At 45.7% G+C, this 22,457-nt stretch overlaps 1 protein-coding gene across 1 annotated transcript in view; it reads left to right on the top strand.

The window, feature by feature from the left end:
- Nucleotides 1–22,457, top strand: part of LOC147667214 (5'-3' DNA helicase ZGRF1-like) — a gene marked incomplete at its 3' end in the record, with an annotated part of 340,063 nt that overhangs the window by 28,534 nt on the left and 289,072 nt on the right. Inside the window, exons 2-4 of the mRNA XM_086948844.1 lie at nucleotides 5,780–5,864; nucleotides 8,093–8,173; nucleotides 20,731–20,790. Of these exons, the coding sequence (XP_086804970.1) occupies nucleotides 5,844–5,864; nucleotides 8,093–8,173; nucleotides 20,731–20,790 (162 nt within the window). The remainder of the gene's footprint in view (nucleotides 1–5,779; nucleotides 5,865–8,092; nucleotides 8,174–20,730; nucleotides 20,791–22,457) is intronic.

The following is a 22,457-nucleotide window of genomic DNA, read 5'->3' as shown; positions in this document are numbered from 1 at the left end:
TAAAAGTGCATTAACATTAAACACAATTTAAAACATTGAAACACACAATTATAAAACCTGAGCAGAAAGTGCAAAGTGCAGGGTACAGCAAATTTTCATACCTAACAAATTCATTAGTAGGTGTAATCAAATTAACAAAGATTCCTTCTGTATTTTGTCTGACCTGTTAGCTGTTTTATGACTCTGCACACTTTACCACTGCTGATCAGTGCAAAAGTGCATATGCTCTCCCTATGGTAAATTGATGTATGGATTAGTGATTCCATGTTTGGCTGGTTTGGTTTACTTTTCAGACTCTAGTACAGTGCACTGAGTGTGCCCAGGGCTTGTAAAACAAATGCTGCTGGTGGACTTGCAGCACCGGTTGTGCCACCCACAGATGCAGCCTGTAAAAGTCTGTCTCAGGTCTGCCATCGCAGAGCAAGTGTGCAGTCTGGTACTGCCATGTTGACTGGCCAAGTGCACCCACTTGCCAGTCCCTAAACCTTCCCTTTTCTGCATATTAGTTACCCCTATGGTAGGCCCAAGGGCAGGGTGCATTGTAGGTAAAAGGTAGGACATGTCCTGGTGTGTGTGGCATGCCCTGATAGTGAATTACAGCCCTTTTCGTTTTTCTCTATTGCAAGGCTTCCTGTTCCCCATAGGCCAGAATGGGCAGTTTGATTATACCATCTTATAATCCTAACTGACTCAGGGAACCAGGTAGAAATTCAAGTTTAGTATGCCTGAACACAGAATGATAATATACATATTTTAGTGAAGGTGGTTTTAACATTCTGTGTTTGAAAATACCACTTTTAGAAAGTAGGTATTTTCTTGCCTAACTGCCCAAGCCTGCCTCTGCTAGGTTGTGTAGTCCTTGTCTGGAGTTTGAGTGACAGGGGCTGGGGGATTCCAGGTGACAGGGTGAGTCAGCACAGTGCTAAATAGAGCTACCTGCATGTAGATGGCTGGGAGGAGTTGCTCCTGGGACCTGAATAGGGCTGGGCCTGCCTTCCACAATGGTGGCTCTGCCTTCTGTGATGCGTCTGATGTCCCTGGCCCACACTGTCAATGGAAAGAAGGAGTCTTGTCAACAAAGTGCACCAGGACTGCACAGAACTGGTATGGACTGGGTACAGGACCCTCTGCCTTCAGAGGCCAAATAATTTGCTAGTATAAATATTGGGACCTAGACCCAAGAACTTTAGATCACTTTTGGGAAACAAGAAGAACCTTTGCTGAGGAGAGGAACCAGAGAAACTGAGGAGGAGACTATACCTAAGCTGAGCGCTGTTTGGGAGATTTGCCTGCAGTGGTTGCCTGACTGCCAAAAAAAGGAGAAAGGTCTTTGCGCTACTTTCATATCAACTTGTAAAGGATCTCCAAGGGCTTGAGATAGAGCTTGCCTCCTGCTGAAGGGACAACAGACTTCACCAACCAGCTCCCCTGCCTTCCCTTGCTGGGAATTGAAGTGCCTGCTGTTGAGATGGGTCTTCTGAGAGACTGCATGTCGCTGGGAGCTGGAAGCGTGACTCAAGACGAAGAAGCGTGTCGCAGCCGGAGCCATGGTCGTCGCATCACCGGAGAAGATTGTTGCGTAGACGCCGTCGCATTACCGGAGAAGCGTTCTGCTGCTGTCGCCATCGCATCGCCCGAAGCGCCTCGCATCATCGGAGAAGAGTGTCGCCGTCGCAGCAGACGCTGTTGCATCACTGAAGAAGTGGGTCGCAGGGCCTGTCGCAGCTCAGAAGAATCGCTGAGTTGCCGCACGGCTTGCACGCATCGTTGTCACATCAGGAAGAAGACGCAATTTTGTTTCATTGCACTGGATCTTCATCTCATCACGGCGCTGCTGGTCTTATCGCCACGGAAGCGCAGTAAGAAACCGATGCATCACCTCCCCAAGCGGAGAAGAACCAACGCATCCCCTACGCAGCAGAAGGGACCCGACGCATCACCGTTCTTGCTTGTAAGGAACCAACGCATCACCTTCCCTGCAACACTTTCATTGCATAGCGTTACACATCCAAATGTACATTGAACTCAAAGTGTCGCATTTTACATGTAAAGAGAACTAAGCTATTTCTACCATTTTAAGTACAGTATTGTGGATTTTTGTTGTTTGTGGTCTTGTGTTAAGTCTATATAAAAATACTTATTTTTATACTACAACTTTTGTGGTGTCCATCCGTAGTGTTGTCACTGGGTTACTGTATGTGTTCACAAATGCTTTACACACTGCCTCTGAGATAAGCCTGCCTGCTTGTGCCACGCTACCAAGGGGGTAGGCAGGGGTTATTTTAGGGGTGTACCCCCTTACCCTGACTAGACGCAAGGGTCCCTATTTGGTCAAAGGTACCTACCTCTGCCAACTAGAGAACTCCAAATCTAACCGTGACCAAGGCCAAGGACTTTATTTTATTTCACTTGTGTGACTAAATGATCTCTGTTTATTGTAAAATTGATCTTGTCAAGTATGTTTTTGCTTAGGGCCCAGGATAATGGTCCTATGTAAACTGTTAAAATTATCTTGAAGCTGCTGTCGTAGTTTATTATTTGGCAAGTAATACTACCTGAATTTGTCAATCATTGGATTCTAATTTAAATATATTAGACTGTGTATTTGGGGAAATAGGCCACGTGTATCGTGGAGGTTTCTTATTTGTGCTTTTTACGACACAACCCATTTAGAGCGTCTACTCCCCCCAGCACTACCTTTTTCATCTCATTCAAAGCACTGGAATCAGCAAGTCTCAGGATGGATAAAATATTGATAAACCGCAGCAGTGGTTATAGCACTTACAGCAGCAGTGTGTGTGTGTACGAGAATCTGATGGTCCCAGATTTTTCATCACAAAATACCTGAGCTGTTTAATTTGCCTGCTGTAGAGAATTGTATGCAACCTACTGCATGCATGTTCATACCCTAGTAAGGCTTCTCAGTGGGTAAATGCATGTGTTGCAGCGATCTTGGAGTAAGCAGCATGTTACAAGGTCCTGGCGACTAAGCATAAGTTTGAGTATTTGCTGATTTTAGCTCAATCTTTAAATCTTTTAAGGCTGATAATATGAATACCTTCATATTGGAAAATACTTAAATTGCATTATCAGTAAATGTAATATATTGTAATAATTAGTGTAACTAACTATATAAATACAATACATCATGCTTTGCATACTGAATAGCTATGCTATTTTTCTCGCTTATGTGGATCTCAGGAAGTAGTACATATATCTTGCTTTTTCTCTCCGTTCTGCTAATGTCATTATATACGTTTTATTCACATTTTATCTGAATGTGCTGTGTCTTTTCTAGACTTTGAAACGATTATTCACTTTGATATCACAGGGTCAGTCTTTGTTTCCCCCCTCGTTGCCTGCTGATTGTTAAATCACAACGTAGAATGGTTCAGGTGTTCTACCTTTGACTTCTAACATCTGCTCTCTGTCAGAACTCTCTGAAAAAGAGAATTACGCACTGATTATCCTTGGAGCAAACAGCTCGGCATGCATGGAAAGCAGCATAGTTCTCTGAGACATTCAATTTGGGTCAATCATTGGGTTTCTTCATATATAGGTCCCGAAGCCAGTTTTTGGTCAGCCAGCCAGTGTGGAAATCGGCTTTCTGTGGTGAAAGTTCAAACTTCATGACTGATCCATTTAATAAAATTTTCTTTAAATGTGATCTAACTATGTGAATATTTTATTGAGGGTTTGGATATGGATTTTTTAATTTGCTGTTTAAGCAATCCCCATTTTCTTTGAATTTTATGTTTTTTTTCCTTCTCATTTCTTGTCAAACTTGTAGTATCATGACGTCTACTTTGCCACTGTTTGTGCTACTTTAGACAATGATCAAAGCTTTTTTCTCCTCCCACCACCGAGGCACATGGGCACTGGGCAATACTTTCTGCATATAGCTGCATTCTGGCGTGCATCCAGTGGCAGCAACCTTAGAATCAGCCCTGCCGAAGATATTTGTTTCTGCCTTCACTGTATTCTATATTCTACATTGGTTATTGCACAGTCACAGAATGCAGTATTTGGTAGCTCTATCATTGCAGGCATGAACTACATGTTCTAAAAGAATAGTTTGGTCTTTGAGAAGCTTTTCAAGAATCGAGTAAATAATGTTTCAAAGTCTACAAAGCTAAAGAGACCTAAAACATGAATTTAATGGAAAAGAATTGCACTAGGCAATCATACTTCATTATGCTAGGCCTAATACTCTGAGACACTGCCATATTAAAATTAACAGGGCTAAAGAAATTAAATTGTAAAGTGAGCATTTAAACTTGATCTTGAACTTTTAAGCAGACTTGAATTTTCAATGAATGGTTGCTGTGCAAAATGTTTTTCTTTTCCTTTATATAGATGTTTCACCTTCCAAAATGATAATGGTTAGCTAATGAATAAACTTGTTATTCAGAAGGTTAGGAATGAAGCTTTACACGTGGGAATGTAGACTCAAATGGGAGAATGAAATATGAGAACCTTCGAGATGAGGACACATAGTTGCAGTATTAGAAGTTGCTGTCTAAAGAATATTGTGTTCCTGTGAAAAGACTGGGAGTGAACACATTCCCATGGGAGAATCAGAAGCTGAATGGTCGACAGAAGAAGCTACCTGAAGATTGAAACAATATTTTGTTTGTCTATAATAGTGTGTTTTTCTAGAGTAGAGTCCGAGCCTTTTCCATTTCTCCACAACACTTTACGCTTAGCTTTCAAGACTCTACTGAGTTTCTTGAACCTCTCTTTATGATAAGTTCTGCTTTGTTTGATTATTTATTTATTTATTTGAGCTGAGGTTTAATTCTGACCAATTTTGCTTTATAATTCTCTCTCAATATCAGAAGTCTTTATGGATCTATGAGACTGACATCTTTTCCCTCTCATTCTTAAAATGGGGATTTGTTTTCTTTTATGGAACACGCTTAGGCATTGTATTGCGCTTTATTGATTACTTATTGATTTCTAATGAGATTTTAACAACTGAAAATAAAGAATTTAACTTGTAACTTTAAAAAAGACCACTTACTAAGCCTTTGAATAATAAAACCCTGTAACTCATAAAAAACTCTCTTTACTGCCTGATCGACAGAGAAATTGTTATAAATTTGGTATGATTTCCAGCTCTTAATCTCCTCTAAAATAATGTTAAAGATTCATCAACCTAAGTAGAAAAATAAGGTCAGCATAGAACAGCCGATAATGAAAACATCCCCGCTGTAGCACTCTTAATTCTATTAAAATGCCATGAGTACCTATTAAAAAGTATTTTAACGTCTCAAAAGTAAATTGTGTTTTTTGTGTGTGTATACTGTTCTGTCTTTAGAGCCCTATAATGTACTAGATAGGCCTATCTACTAAACTTGACCAATAAACTGATTATCTGTGTTGTGTAAATTAATAATGTCCTGTTTACTTTCATTTGTGTGACCGTTTCTGTTGCAGTCTTTAAATGATGAGTGAACTACTCCAGAGACAGGAGCTTTACAAAAACAAGTCATTTAAACGACCAGTCCTTCCCATTAAGAATACTCCAGACCTCCTTTTAGGTTTGGCACATTCAAAAACCTTTTTTGAAACCATACACAAAACGGCATTTGGGCCAGCCTCCTTCAGCCATTGCTTTGGGGCAGTTTCAGTCATGTCTTGAATCAGGCCAGAGAAGTATTTTACTTGAATCAACATGCTATTGATTATTGGGTTGTAATTGTTGGGGGATAAAGAGTGTTGATACTGCAAACCTTGTCAAATAACATATTCCACATATATCACTGATGTTTTTCAGGCATTGTGAAGAGCTCCAAAGAACATAATGTGAAAGGAATGATTTGGTTACCGTTGGGCAAATCATGACATGCCAGGAGTTTACTGTAAGTCTGAAATGTCTCTCATCTTCAGTGTATTTATTCAGTGTGTGGACAACTGAGAGACAATGTGAAAATATGTTCACTGTGAATACACAAGAAGAACAAGGAATTTACTGTGGAAGAAAACTGGGTCCTATGGTAGCTGATTTTTTTGCCTATGCATTCTCTGCAGAGAGCCTGCAAAGGAAGCCTTTTCTGGAAAGCTTTTCAGTCTGTAATTTGAGTTTGAGGTTGCTATGAGCCGAAGATCGAAGCATGTCTGCGGAAGCAGATCCCCCTAACCAGACCAGCAGTGCACATCTTTGAATGTTGCAAGCTCCAAGCAGCAGTTTTCAAGGTGGCTAGAATCAGTAGGGTACAAGTGTTAGTGATAAAACTGAAACGGGAACTCTCCCTGTACTTTCTGGTCCTCGATATTGTACCCAGAAAGAGAGCTTCTAAGCTACATGTGAAATGGGTTCTGCGTTTCCTGGGCATTGAGGTGGATGAGAGGCAGACTCACGGAAAGCAGTAGTCCCGCTGTGTTCCAGGATTCCATGGGTCTCCAGAGTGCATGGACAGGATCGATGGATGTCTTTGCAGGGTAGGGTTGTGACTAATTATGCAGTAAATGATGTTCATACCACTCCTTTTTCTAGGTTTTTTGTCCATGGGCTATTAAAGAGGTTGTAGCAGAAATTGATTTATTGCATAGGATGGAAATGTGTTTACCGTGGTGTTTTCACATTGATAACACCATCCCCATAGACTTTATAGTTAGCTAGTAATAAATAATAAATCCTATTTGTAAAGCACGAACATATCATCCCCTTAAGGGGTTTAAGGCGTTGGAGAGATAAAACGAGCTATTGCCCAGAGTCACATGATGTTGAGCTGCTGCCAGGTATCGAACCGTGAGCCCCGCGCTCCGGAGTCAGCTGCTCTGCCCGCTGCGCCCTACCTCTCCCATAGCTATAGTATTTTGCAGCAAGACAATTGAGGGATAATTATTTGCCTCCAAAAGTATGTTATGCTTTAGTAATTTATGTTCTTCACACTTGTGTTTACCTTTTATTACAACAGAAAACAAACTTAGAATATTGATCATATCTTTAGAATTTTTTTAAAAAAATTTGATTTTCAAATGTGTTTAGTTTAAACTGTTCTGGGCAGTCATTTAAGAACGTGCCACGTGCCAATAACATTCTAATTATCAAAAGGAATCTGAATGCCACAGATGTATTTCTTGTCATACATGTTGTAAGCAACTTGCCTCCACTATAAGAACAAGATAATTTCCTCAAAGGCACATTGGTTAGCTTAGGTACAAAACCAGTAGTGGATAACTTGAAGAATGCGAAAGAGAATTTCATATGAACATGGTGGGCATGGGTCTCTTATATTAGTTTGGATAATCTAGTCTAGTACAGATCAAATATCATACATGGTAGGAGACTCCAAAGGAACAAAATATATTGGTAGTTACACCTGACTAAACAAACCACTGTAAACCTTTTAAGACTATTGGATTGCTGCTTAATTCCTCCTTGTGCATTCTCCTAAAAGTGTACTTGTGCCACATTATGTCATCGCACGAGAGAAACTCTGGTTGTTTGTTAGGTAACTATAATTTTTGATAATCAAGTTTCTTACGGTAAGATCTAGAACGTTCTTGATGTTCTCTGAAAATGATAAAGATGAGCTTTTGCATGTCTTGTCTTCCTTATAATTGTAATTTTGTTAAGTATATATATGAGGCATTCTGATATTTTCTTAAATTTGATGCAATATGAGTATTAAAACTGCACATTTTGACTAAAAATGGAAGGTATCTTGGTAACACTTACTGATGTACTTTATTCCTTGTATTACATTAATAAATGGGTCTGAAATAAACATATATTTAGAGTTTAAGCACCGCAAGGGGATCCTTATTGTGAAGGTATGAACTAGTCATCAGCCTAAAGGTATCTGAAGAAATACTATCTATTGGACTCTTTCATACCTTATTGCATGGTCACTTATTGATCAAGGGCTCAGGCCACTCGTCCGCACTTCTGCGAGTAACCCCGACTACAATCTCCATCGGTCACAGCACAGCATCATAACAGCATGGGAAGGCCTTTATTTAGAGTAGAGGGCATATTTGAGGATCCAGAAGCTCATTCTCTAGCTCAGGCACAGGTACTGATAATCATAACGTTATTTTTTATTGTTTACATTAACATGCTATGTTTCCTTCTCGCCACAAGGTGCTGTACACACATCAAAAGACAAAAAAGTCCAAGGTATGGCAAGATGGATTTCTGAAGATTGCTGCTGAAGGGAACAAGGTAATCTATAATGTATATTTGTTGTGTGGCCTTTTCATGGCATTACGTCTCGATAAGGAGCACTCCCACATGTGACTTACTCATGGAATTTTTGTAGTAATTCTAGAGTAAGGTACACCTACTCTCAGAAGAATCTTTGTTACTCCATCCCTGAGTATTTGTTAACTGAAAGTCTATTACTTCTGAGTTTAGTCAGTATTAAGTGCTCACCCAATTGTATTCATAAAGAACTACACAAGTAATCAGTTCAATACACTACTAGAAACCATTCCCGTGGTCTGTTAAATACATAAACATTTGTTGTATGTAAAAATACAATTATATTTGTAAAAATGTATTGTTAGTGGAAACTTGTCTAGCACTGTATGGCACCATGTTGACGGAAAGGCAGAAAAATAAAGGAAAATGAGTAGTAATGGTGCCAGTGCCATGGTCAGGACGGGACATGGAACGTAGCATTCAGATGAGGACAAAGTGTGGCAAATAAATTAATGTTCTTTTACAGCAGGTTAAGGACTGGAGAAACTGGTCTCTCTTAGTTGTTTGTTTCAGTTTAGTCATTTCCCAAGACAGTAGGGCAAGCAACGGTACCCGCTTCAAGCAGGCCTGGCACCAATTTGGCTGGTTCCAACTCTCAGATTGGAGTGTTGACCAGAAGATGACATGTTCATAGGGAATGGTATTCAGATACCTATTACAGCAAGTGTAGAGTTGGTATTTGGCCCATGCCCAGAAGCCCCGTTTAGAGAATATGCTTTAACTTCTGGCAGGGAGGCCCCAGAGTATAAGACCCCATCTGTGGGGCATTCGAAAAGTGGGCTACTCATAACCACTAGATGTGGTAATCACTGTCCATTGGTACACAAGTTGAACAAATTGGTGCACACTAGTGGGTTATGTTGCTGTCCCTCCACTTTATTGAGAGCAGTAGGGATAGAGTCCTGTTTTTTCACGAGCACACAATGTACTAGGGTAATAACTGTGCTCCCTACCAGCTAGAGTAGTCTAGGAAGACCGTCTGTTTAGTCATAGAATCAGTAACTGAGTCATTGGGTCCTGGCAGACCCTCACAAACACAGGTTAACTCAGTTCAGAACAGCGCATGGTGTCTCTTATAGAGCCTTCTAGTCGCAGATTCCTTTACCTTTTTGAATTTTTCCAGGAGTCAGACTGGATCCAAAGGATTTTCCTTGAGCAGTACCCCTGCGCGCAGGTGCTTGCCACAGTCTGCTGTGCATCCATCGCCGGTGTCCTCTGCCCTGGAAGTGATGTTGCAGTACCTACATAGGGGCCACCCAGGCGAGCTGACATCAGTTCTTTCCTATGCTGATCTGGAGAACAGCTATCCCTCTGTCGCTTTCAGACAGGCTTTTTCAACATTTTGTTGATTTGTTTTGAGTTTACCTTCTGGTGTTTTAAGGAATGTATATGTGCAAGTCAGGTTTTAAGCCCTGCGGCTGATGTCACAGAGCGATGTCTGTGACGGACTCACACCTCATTTGTCTGTGTTGTCTGGAGCACGAGCGTGACCACAACACCAAAAAGTGTTCCGATTGCTGGGCCATGGCTCTGAAGGCTTTCAGGGAGTGGTCCCTGAAACTGCCAGCAGTTCAGCATGCGACTCCGCGGAAGTCGAATTCCCGTCTGAGGGGAAGGTCCCGGGATCGTTTGTGGAGCCCGAAGTCCTCCTTTTCCCATTCGAAGTCCTCAGGACACTCAAGTAGGAGACACAAAAAGAAAAACAAGAAGTCAAAGTGTTCTTCAACTTCTCCTCGTCTGGTAGCTGAAGAGACAAGGGAGCCTTGGCGTTCTAGGCCTGATTCCCTGGAAACTGCACTTGGGCCGACTCTACGCCTTCCAGAATTTCTGAATGACTGAGCGCCCCGCCCAATTGCAAGAGTTTTATAAGTGCATGCTCTTCATATTTGGGTGACCCGATACCTTTGACGTGCCTTCGAGCCCCGCAGGGTCGGAAAGGACCCCATCTGGTTGTTTGCCAGTGGCTCCGGTGAGGCCCCATTCCTGGATCCATTCCTGGATCCAGACCAGCGTCGGCTGTGCCATCTGGACCTTCCCAGGACAGAATCCTATGCTCCCGGCAATTCCCCCCTACCCCCCCCGCCAATTGCCATCACCGACTGCGACACTGAGCCGGAGGGGCATTACCCCCACACCGGCAGGAGCCTTGCCTCCTAGATCAGAGTCTAAGCTATAATTTTATTGTCTAGGCCTTGGGGGAAGACTCAGAGGGGTAACTGGACCGTTTGGAATACCAGCTGTATGAGGAAGAACAGTGTGGACTGATGTGAGGACCAGGGGGAGGTCAGCGGCCTGGATACTTCTTCAGATGTTAGTCTGCTTTCTCCCCCTCCCGTGGCTATGGAGGAGGGAGCTTCTTATGCAATGGTGGTCTGTAGTGCAGCTGAGGTCCTTGACCTTCAGCTGCCCATAGTGGCAGTCGAGACTAATCTCTTAACTCAGGTGATATAACTGGTAGTCTCCACGTTAGAACCCTTGCTCCCGTTCAATGACACGGTCACTGACATCCTATTGGGTACCTGGTCCAAATCAACTTCAGGAGCTCCTGTGAATAGGACGATTGCCTGTCATTGCCCCGCACCTGGGGCCCCAAACTTTCTCATGTAACACCTTACCCCTGGGAGCATGGTGTTCCAAGCCTCCACCTCCCAAGGCGCTTTCTCTACCGCTCCTCTGGATAGGGAATCCAAGAGGCTGGACTCGTTTGGGGGGGGGAAAAGATGTTTTCTTTTGCCAACGTGGCATTGCGATCTGTGAACACGGCATGCCTTTTTTTCCGTTATTCCGACCCTTTGTGGGATACGGTTGTGCAAGTGCTGCTACAGATCCTGGAGGAGTCCTGATCTATACTCTCCCAGCTGTCACCGAAAGAAGAGACATGGTCATATGCGATGCAGACTTGAGATGACCGACTCACTAGGCAGAGAGGTTTCCACTATGGTGGCCCTTAGGAGCCAAGCCTGGCTAAGGACAACTGGCTTTTCTGGGAATGTCCAAGCTTCCCTTATGAACATGCCCTTCATGGCACCCGTCTCTTCGGAGACAAGGCAGATTCTGCGTTAGAGCGCTTTAGGGATTCTCATGCTACAGCCAGGTCCTTAGGCCTCTCTGCTGCCCCATGTCCACCTCAGTCTGCTTTTCGTGGCTACGGAAGAGGCTTTCAGCCATGCCAATACCTGCCTGGCCACCGCCCAACTCCCCAGCCTCTGGTAGCCTGAGGGCGCAGTACTTAAAGACCTCGTGGTTCATGTGGCCAGCGGTCTGGTCAGTCTACCACTGCGACAGCCGCCTCCAAATCGTCCTAGTCTGCCCCTTTACCACCATGGGCACCCAGTTGGCGTCAGGATTCGCCATCACCTGCCCCGCTGGCATTCCATAACATCAGACAGGTGGGTTTTGCAGATTGTCCGAGGGGGCTACTTTCTCCCCTTTCGAGACTACCCCTCGCCACCATCTCACGATCGGCTGACAGAGGATCATTTGTCTGTTCTATGCGAGACAGTTATGTCTCACTTGGCCAAGAGAGCTATAGAAAGGGTTCCGTTGCCAGAAGTAGGCTGTGGTTGTTATTCCAGCTACTTCCCGGTCCCCAAAATGGACAAAGGCCCTTATCCTATTCTAGATCTGAGGGCACTTTATCTCTTCCTCATTAAGGAAAAATTAAAAATGATCTAGTTGGCTCAGGTCTTGTCTGCCCTGGACTAGTAAACTGGATGGTTACATTGGCCTTGCAGGACGTCTATTTCCACATTCCCATTCTGCCTGACCACTGGTACTATATGGTGTTTATGGTAGGACATGAGCATTTTCAGTTAACTGTGCTCCCCTTTGGCCTTACCAGCAACCCTCGGGTGCTCATCAAAGTGATGTTGGTGGTTGCAACTCATCTGCAGAGATCAGGGGTTCCAGTCTTCCCCAAACTCGATGACTGGCTGCTGGAGGTGGGTTCACCCCAAGCTGTTGTTTCCCACATCCAGACTATGGCGAACCTTCTGCACTTGTTGGGGTTAACTATCAATGTGCCAAAGTCATACCTGACTCCCCTCTCAGAGGTTCCCTTTTTCAGAGCTCTTCAGGGCACAGTACATTTTCGGGCTTAACCTCCCAAGTGGCGATTTCAGGATATTCAGGCTATGATACTGATATTTTAGCCTCTATCGTGGTTTTCGGTGAGATTGCTGTTGGGCCTCATAGACTCCTGTATCCTGCTGGTATTTCATGCCAGATGGCATATGCGGGCTTTGCAGTTTGACCTGAGGTTCCAGTGGGTGCAGCATCAGGAGTATCTCTCGACCAGAGAGAACTGCTAATGACCTGCAATGGTGGCTAACAAACTGCGATTGGGTAAGAGGCAGACACCTCTCCCTTCCTGAACCAGAGAAATCTCATAGTAGTGACAGATGCGTTACTCCTTGAATGGGGTGGCCATCTGGGAGAGGTGGAGATCCGAGGACTCTGCTCTCCGCCGGAATCCGGACTCCTCATCAGCCTATGTGATCCGACTGGCATTGAAAGCTTTTCTGCCCTCTATTCAGGGAAGGATGGTTCAAGTGTTCAGACAACACCACCACCATATAATACTGCAACAAACAGGGTGTGGTGGGGTCGTGGACCGTATGTCAAGAGGCCCTGCATTTCTGGACATGACTGTAACAGCTGAGCGTATCCCTGGTGGTTCAACACCTGGCATGCCTGGGTGGACAAACTCAGCCAACTATGCCTAACAGATCACCAATGGGGCCTCCACCCGAGGTGGCGCAAGGGCTCTTTCAGCAGTGGGGAGAGCCTTGGTTAGATCTGTTCGCCTCTGCTGAGAAAGCACAATGTCAGCAGTTTTGCCTGCTGGAGTTTCCAAGGCGCAACTCGCTCAGAGAAGCTTTTTGTCCTCAGTGGAGCTCAGGCCTTTCTATACACCTTTCTGCTCATACCACTTCTTCCCAGAATTCTCAAAAAGATCAAGAACAACTGGGCCCAAATCATCCTTGTGACTGCGCACAGGGCATGGATTGTATGTTATCACGAGCTACTGAGCATGGCCATCGATCCTCCGGTCAGGCTGCCCCTTAAGGAAAATCTTCTATTTTAGCAACAGGGCAGGGTTTTCCACTCAATCCTGTCCACTGTCCACCTTCTTGCGTGAAGATTGAGTGGTGACATTTGACAGCTTTTGACCTTCCTCTTGAACTCTGTAATGTCATCTTGGCAGCTAGGTGTCCCTCCACCAACACAGTATATGCCTGCCGTTGGAAAACATTTGTGGCATGGTGTGCATAAAAATCTGTTGATTCCAATTCTGCCTCCCTTTCTGAAGTTCTGCTTTTTGTTTTTTCCTTTGTCCAGCAGGGCTTTGCTCTGGGCACTATTAAGGGCTATCCGTCGGCTCTTTCTGCCTTCTTACGGTTGCCTGATCAACCCTCTTTATTCAAATCCCCTATTGGGCATAGGTTTCTCAAGGATCTTATTCCTCTGTTCCCTCCTTCGCCATTCATTATACCTTATTGGGACCTTACTTTGTTTTTTACTATTTTGATGTGCACTCCTTTCAAGTCTCTACACAATAGCCCCCTCAGGCTTCTCACCTTGAAAACAGCCTTCCTTGTGGCAATTACATCTGCCAGCAGAGTAAGTGAGATGCAGGACTTATCATATAAGCCACCTTACCTCTCTGTCTACTCTGACAAAGTGGTGCTTTGCACAAGGGCCTACTTTCTACCAAAAGTGGTCATCTCATTTCATGTAGACAAATCGTTCACTGCCTACCTTCTACGCTCCACCACATACCTCTAAAGAAGAGGAGCGTCTTCACATTCTGGACCCAAAAAGAGCATTGTTGTTCTACCTTGACCGCATGCGAGCGTTCTGGGTGGACATCCAACTTTCCTTTGGGGATGATGGTGCAAAGTAAGGTCTGGTGGTGCAGAACAGACCATTTCCAGATAGGCCGTGCGCAGCATCAAAATCTGCTGCACATTGGCCAAGAAGCAGCATCTTGAAGGCTTGCAGGCTCATTCCACCAGAGCTAAAGCTGTGACCACTGCGTTAGCAGGCAGAGTACCGGTTGTCTGCATCTCTGCACGCGTTTACCAAACACTACTGCCTGGACAGTCATGTCCACAGAGATAGGCATTTTACCGTTTAATCTGCAGGATTTTCTCATTTGAAATTTGTTTGCAAACCTTCCTCCGGGGATTGTATTGCTTGGGTATCTATTCAAAAGGTAAGGAATCTGCAGATAGAAGTCTCTATCAGATGGTCAATTTGCTAACCTTGGGTAATGTCTTATCTGGTAGAGACTATATCCAGCTGCAGATTCCTTACCGACTCACCCATCCTACACTCTCTGCAAACGGATTTCTAGGGACAGGGATGATCCCTTTCAGGGCCCTAGTTTTGACATACAAGTGTTATTCATGGCTCTGGACTTCTGCCGCGGAAAATCGTGAAAAGTAACGAACATCAGCGTGCCTGGGTGGCCACTATATAAGTACCATGACGTCACTTCCACCGCGAATGCCGGCAATGACAAAGAGCCGACCGACACCACCTACCGGCACACAGGGGTACTGCTCATGAGAAATCTTCCGGATCCAGTCTGAAGCCTGGGGAAAATTAAAAAAGGCAAGCACTCTGCGGTTCGATATAGTCTCTACCAGATAAGGCGTCATCAAAGGTTAGTACCTTGTTGTTACGGTACACTAGGCTGGCCGTCTGGGGCTGAGATGTATGGAGCTGCACATAGGTTCAGGAGTCCAAGCTACCCTCTGCCTACAATTATGCAGACAAAAGATGCCCAGGACCTTTCAGCAAGATTTCTCTTCATGATGCCGGGGGAATAAGGAAGAGTAGACAACTATGTTTTCTGTGCCTGTGTGGCCAGGTGGGACTTTCGTCCCCCATGCACTGATCTTCCCACAGTGAAATGGCGCATAAACCTTCAGGCTATACATATGCAGACTGAATTGCAGAGGCAAAGCAGTTGGTTTGCCCTGATCTGACGCAGCCCAGCAGCAAGACCATCCCTCACAAAGGTCTCCTGTGAAGATCCCAGGCCCCGATCAGCAGGCTCCTGATTTGATCTTTCCTCTTCAGTGTAAGTGAAAGGTTTATTCAGCTAATCCTTGAGCAGGAAGTAGCCCTGTAACCTAAGGATGTCATGCTTTTGTCAGAAATAGTCCACCCGTAGGCTGTCATGATGATGCCATCCACACGTTTTGGCTCTGTGGAGCAAAGAGTTAGCCCGTCATCTTTTTCTACATGTGAACAAGTCATATCTGAGCTCTAACATGATTCAGGCCAACCTTGAATCCAGGAATAAATTAGTGAGGCAGTCCGCCCTGGAGTCTACCATGATAGGGTGCAGACATAATCCTCCCCATCTTGGATTGGGCTGGGAAGGTACCATAAAGTGGGATATTCCTCCTTGTTCCCTCTGGATTGGCCAAGTCCAACCAATAGGCAATCATGCGACTCCTGCCATGGCACTGAGACCAGGGAGCTGACTACCCTCTGTCAGGCAAGAGTTTTACTGTCACCTTCTGTAAATATAATACATTAATAATATAAAGATGATGCCTGTCTCACCTGTGGGCTCTGCTGGCAGGGCATACCTCTACATGTGTGACATGTCCTGCCCTGGTAGCCAGGACCCCAGCTATGCCACCTTTAAGCACCAAGCTGATTTATCTCTCTCCTCTTTTAGCTGATCTAATGGGAGGCTGGCTTGACAGGTCCTGTCTTTCTGCTATGATGGAAGTGAGTACTCTGACCTGCTCCTGCATAGCTGGTGCTGCTGAGTCTGTACACAGTCCGGCAGTGCACTAGCAGTGTACAGCACGGGCCAACACTGGAAACGCGTAGGTAATAGTAGGAGTTGGCCAACAGACTGGCTTCGAGGTCCTCCTGCCCAGCAAAGCTCCCATTACAAGTATTAAGCAAGGCCCTACGACAGGTACATTCATCAGACCAGATTTACGCTTCCCTATGCTGATGCACGGTGGCTCTCATTGTAATTTTCTACTTACACATTTACATGGTCAATCTATCCCATCTTGCGACAACGGATATACCGCTGTCATCAACATTGGGTGGCAAATGGTTTGCGGTATGCACATTCAGTAGTGCTCTGCCGAATCTTTTGCGAAATATTGCAAAGCAGTTAATAAAAGTTTGTGGTGGGGTGGTTCTCTGGAGACTAACTGACACAGCTCTGCCATAACTTCCGTCTCTCCATTGCAGAAGACTGGAAAGCAAGTGAGATGCCCATGCCATAGATGTTTAGTGTGACATCCTAGCAGTACAGAGCCACTGATCCCAATGTGTCAGAGCGTAGTGATGAATGCTGACAAAAGTAACAGATATAGTGCTCTGTATGACATGGGTGCCTTCAAAGCAGCCACGAGATAAAGGAGTGCTTCACTCACTGGTGGGAGTGCCGGGGATAGGCATGCACTATTGGGTAAGAACAGGAATGCAGTAAGATTTTGGTTGGAGGGATAATGGCAGGTGGGTGCCATACACGTTCCAAGGATAATGTTGAGGCCTGTTTTATGTGTGGAGCTGTGTCCTTTATAATTTGTAAGCCTTTATAAATAAAATCATGTTCGACTTCATCTTTCACTTCTTCAAAGTGTGAATGAGGCAAAGAACAAATTAACAGAAGCAACATCGGAGAATCGAACTAGAAAGGGTATAAAAGAGAAGGCAAGAAACCCAAATAAAGACGAGCCTGAAAGCTACACATATAAAGAAAAGATAGAAGGAAACAAAACATACGTTAGGAGTGCAGAGAGATAAAGGGCATGAATTTTGAGTGTCCAGAATCTAGTTCTAAGCACATTGGACATATTATAGTATCAGTTATTATTCTTGTATATGATCATTTTTAGGTCTCGCCTGTCGATGCGCATGCGCATCGAGCAAGGCGAGACTATAGCGAGTTATCCACACTTTATCTGCACTGCAAGGAATCGTGGCGATTCCTTGCAGTGCCCGTGACTTTTAAGGTCAATGCGCATGCGCATTAAGCTTATGCGCATGCGCATTGACCTTAAAAGTCACGGGCGCGTGCATGTCCCCTCTCCGCCCCCTCCCCCGTTCCGCCCCCTCCCATGTTCCGCCCCTTCCCCTTCCCGCCGCTCGCCATATGTTCGCTCGTTCCCTCCCACTGGCAGCCTGCGGCCACTGCTGAGAAGCTTGTTTTAACTTACAGATCCGCCTCTCAGTCTTGCTCGCCTTCAACATTCATTCTCTCCCCGCTCCGCCCCCTGCCCGCCCCTCCCGCCGTGTCGCATTTCTCCTCCCCCTCCCCTCTCTTCCTTGCGTCTTCCGGGCCGTGTCGCACCTCGCCTGCACGTTTTCGGCAAATCTCTTTTCTTTAAAATAAGGTTGGTGCAAACCCTTCTGGTGCAGGACCGTGTAGACTCGTCACTTTAGGACTACATGAGCATTGTTTTCATACCTTCGCTAGGCTGCCGTAACCATCACTGTTCCAGGCACAACACTGCTCTGCGCCCTGCGGTGCTACAGAACTCAACTGCTACGACAGCCCCTCTTTCGTCTTCCTGCCGTGTCGCACCTCTCCCCTCTCCGCCCCCTCCCCTGCCCGCCCCCTCCCGCCGTGTCGCATTTCTCCTCCCCCTCCCCTCTCTTCCTTGCGTCTTCCGGGCCGTGTCGCACCTCGCCTGCACGTTTTCGGCAAATCTCTTTTCTTTAAAATAAGGTTGGTGCAAACCCTTCTGCTGAATCCCCTCTGCCTTTTGAGCGTTATGCCTAAACTCCTCATGTGGTGCAGGACCGTGTACACTCGTCACTTTAGGACTACATGAGCATTGTTTTCATACCTTCGCTAGGCTGCCGTAACCATCACTGTTCCAGGACCCTCTTACCTTCCGTCATCTGCGATCTGCAGGGCCCTTCTATGATGCCGGTTCCCTTGATTGAACTAGTGGCCCTCCTTTAGTTGCTCCCAATGTACAACTTCTCATTACATGGTACGCATGACCGTCTTGAGGATCGAGCAGAACACAAATCCTAAATGCATCAAATGATGCTCAGAGCATAGTCTGCATTAAACACAAAATTGGAGGGAAGCACACATCCCAGACTGCCCACAGTGCAATGAAGCCATTCGATTCACACCAGTGCTAGTAGCATAGCATGTCTATCCTTCCAGTGTGCGAAACTTGCTTGGTGGGCGTTGCCAGTGCACTCCTCTGGCGCACAACACTGCTCTGCGCCCTGCGGTGCTACAGAACTCAACTGCTACGACAGCCCCTTTCCGTACAGAATTCCACCGATCAAAATGGTTACCCCTATGCTATGGTGCTCGGTCACCTGGCCAAGCTTGTCCCTGTGTCCCATCGTTGACCATGTCCATCCCCCTGCTGTAGAATAGAACCCTCAGCATTCCCGCGGCCAACACCTGTTGCGGCCTTGAACTCTCAACATTACCATGTTCCACCAGCTTCCTTGGTACAGAACTCTCTGGATTCTGTACCAGACTCATTTATTAGTCAGAAACTCACACCCACCCACCCACTCACTCTCACCCACCCACCCACTCCACCCACCCACTCTCACACACCCACTCTCACCCACCCACTCTCACCCACCCACTCTCACCCACCCACTCTCACCCACTCACTCTCACCCACTCACTCTCACCCACTCACTCTCACCCACTCACTCTCACCCACTCACTCTCACCCACTCACTCTCACCCACTCACTCTCACCCTCACCCTCACTCACCCTCACTCACCCTCAACCCCTCACCCTCCCTCACCCTCACTCACCCTCACCCACCCTCACCCTCAACCCCTCACCCTCACTCACCCTCAACCCCTAACCCTCAACCCCTCACTCACCCTCACTTTCACTCACCCTCACTCTCTCACCCTCACTCACCCTCACCCTCAACCCCTCACCCTCACCCTCACTCACCCTCAACCCCTCACCCCCTCACCCTCACCCCCTCACCCTCAACCCCTCACCCTCACTCACCCTCACTCACCCTCAACCCCTCACTCACCCTCACCCACCCTCACCCTCAACCCCTCACCCTCACTCACCCTCACCCCCTCACCCTCACTCACCCTCACTCACCCTCAACCCCTCACCCTCACTCACCCTCAACCCCTCACCCTCACTCACTCACCCTCACTCACTCACCCTCAACACCTCACCCTCACTCACCCTCAACCCCTCACCCTCACTCACCCTCAACCCCTCACCCTCACTCACCCTCAACCCCTCACCCTCACTCACCCTCAACCCCTCACCCTCACTCACCCTCAACCCCTCACCCTCACTCACCCTCAACCCCTCACCCTCACTCACCCTCAACCCCTCACCCTCACTCACCCTCAACCCCTCACCCTCAACCCCTCACCCTCAACCCCTCACCCTCACTCACCCTCACTCACCCTCACTCACCCTCACTCACCCTCACTCACCCTCACTCACCCTCACTCACCCTCACTCACCCTCACTCACCCTCACTCACCCTCACTCACCCTCACTCACCCTCAACCCCTCACTCACCCTCACTCACCCTCAACCACCCTCAACCCCTCACCCTCACTCACCCTCAACCCCTCACCCTCACTCACCCTCAACCCCTCAGCCTCACCCTCACCCTCACTCACCCTCACTCACCCTCACTCACCCTCACTCACCCTCACTCACCCTCACTCACCCTCACTCACCCTCACTCACCCTCACTCACCCTCACTCACCCTCACTCACTCACCCTCACTCACCCTCACTCACCCTCACTCACCCTCACTCACCCTCACTCACCCTCACTCACCCTCACTCACCCTCACTCACCCTCACTCACCCTCACTCACCCTCACTCACCCTCACTCACCCTCACTCACCCTCAACCCCTCACTCACCCTCAACCCCTCACCCTCACTCACCCTCAACCCCTCAGCCTCACCCTCACCCTCACTCACCCTCAACCCCTCACCCTCACTCACCCTCAACCCCTCACCCTCACTCACCCTCAACCTCATGCTAAAGATTTACAAAAAAAACCATTAACAATTCTAAAAGCACTAACTCTAATGCTGCGAGACCTATTGCATTTCTAATGCTTGTTTTTGGTTTGGTTATTATTCCTGTACATTATTATTGAATTTTGCTCCCCTTAAGTCATTATGCTCCATCGTCTAGCACATTATTTGTTCACCCAGGTGTATATGCCTTTTAGACTCCCCATTTGACTCTTGTTTAGATTGTTTTGGGTACTAGTTATTATTCCTGATTGTATGTACTCCCCTTATCTCTCTATGCTCCATCGCATAGCCCAATCGTACTCGTGCACTGAGGTTATATTGAGCTGTTATGTTTGTACTAGTTGATTCAATGCCCATTAGATTCCCCATGTTAGACTAATGTTCTGATTTGTTACCTTTGCCTCAAATTGTAAAGCGCTCTGATATCCTTCGGGATCAAGTTCACGCTATATAAAATTTTATAAATAAAAATAAATAAATAAATTGTATCTCTCTTTAGGCCAACTTGTTCGATGATAAGGGACAACGTCTGGAGAGTGTTTTCCTGAAAGATCGTAAGGTATGTTAAATGCTTCATCAGTAAAGTTATTTATCACTTCCAGGAATATTTAATGTGCTATTGATGATGTGCCAAATTAGTACTGCATGGTTGTGTTAGTATGAGAATCTGATCTAATATTTGTTTTTGTTTGTATTAAATATGTGTGAAAGGAAGATGCAGAGATTGTGGTAGTTGGTAGAGAGGCCAAAAGAATAGATCTGGTGTGACAGAGTGGGCAATTGATTATTTTACCTCTAGTGTGTTGTGGTTCAGTCAGTCAATAGACATAAGTGATTTTATTGTATTGTTTGCCTTTTTATTGCGCATTAGTCTACGTTCGCTACTCGCATCGGCTTGAAAATTGTGTTTTTAATGCAACATGTTTCCTGCTGAGTTGTGTCCAGTACCAATTGTGTTAATAAGTCTATTGGTTAAAGCACCAATTTGTTATTGCAGCCTGTTGCTTGTTACTACAGCTCGATTCCTGTTCATTTATTTCCATCTGCATTTTATTATATTAACATGATCACAATAGAGGACATAGCCCTTTTGACAAGGCAGCCCATTCAGATTAGCAAATGCTCCTCCTGAAGTTCCACTCTAGAACTGCCATCTGTTTTCTTCCTCCAGTGCCAGTCTATCAATGGGTTGGTATGCAAGATAGGGACCCTGGTCTGAAGAAATCCTACATCTGACAGTAGTTTATCTTAAGTGGAAGATACATTTGTGATGTTCTTGAGATCTGACAAAGCATTACATTTCTGAAGAAGGAAAAATACACTTGTGATCCTAGTTACTTTATTTCTAAATCTGGTCCAGAGGAATCCTCACACAGTTTAGAACAATCCATACTTTACCTCCGGAAACCAGCAGGAATCCATTAGAATGCAAAAAGCTTTTATAACCTCCATTAGGATGCTAATTACTTTTTTTATATCTTCTAAGTGAACTGTGAAAGTGGTACTCTCTGAGATGAAAGCATCAGTCTGGGGGCTTAAAGGGCCATCTTGTGTAGATACACTGCTCTCTTTACCTAGCCCTGAATTTGTACCAACCAAAATGTAAGTTTAAAATCAAGTATGAGGAGAGTTTTGAGGGAGCTTTATCTATATTGTAAATTTCAGGATTGAATTGGCACCATTTCACCTCAGAAGAAACTTTGCGGTTGGTATAGATCATGTTCTTGTAGCTAAAGACACCTCCCAGTTGTGGAGCTGGGATGAGGCATTGATTATCTGTGTACCTGAATCCCCAGGGCTTCCATTACATAAACAACCGTTTGTACGACTTCTATGGCATCTCCTGTATGCAATGGTGATGCCCAAGTGTGGGTCCCATACTCACTGTGCCCTTGGGCTAATGCTGCACTTTTTCTTTTGAGGCCCAGATCGGCTGAAAACATTGTGAGGTTGTTTAATTTCCCATCTGAAGGGAACTTGACATGGCAGTTTGAGTTGGATTGCTCCTATTGGGACAGGTCTGAATGTGATTTACATAGGGATAGTCTCTATCTAGAGTGGCATTGTGGGCACAGAAAATAGTCGACTGGAATGCGGCCTGAGTAATTAGAAGTAGCTGAGATTAATCTAAGTACTCCGCCCATCACAGTTTTTACTGTGGTATTGAACAGCAGTCCTACCCTCTGCAGCTGGATCACATCTGTTTCTCTTTAAATAAACAGACCG

Source organism: Lissotriton vulgaris, unplaced genomic scaffold (assembly GCF_964263255.1).
Source record: "Lissotriton vulgaris unplaced genomic scaffold, aLisVul1.2 SCAFFOLD_1138, whole genome shotgun sequence".
NCBI classification, from domain to species: Eukaryota; Metazoa; Chordata; class Amphibia; order Caudata; family Salamandridae; genus Lissotriton; species Lissotriton vulgaris.
Note: the sequence above shows the minus strand (reverse complement) of the source record. Positions and strands in the feature narration are given on the sequence as shown.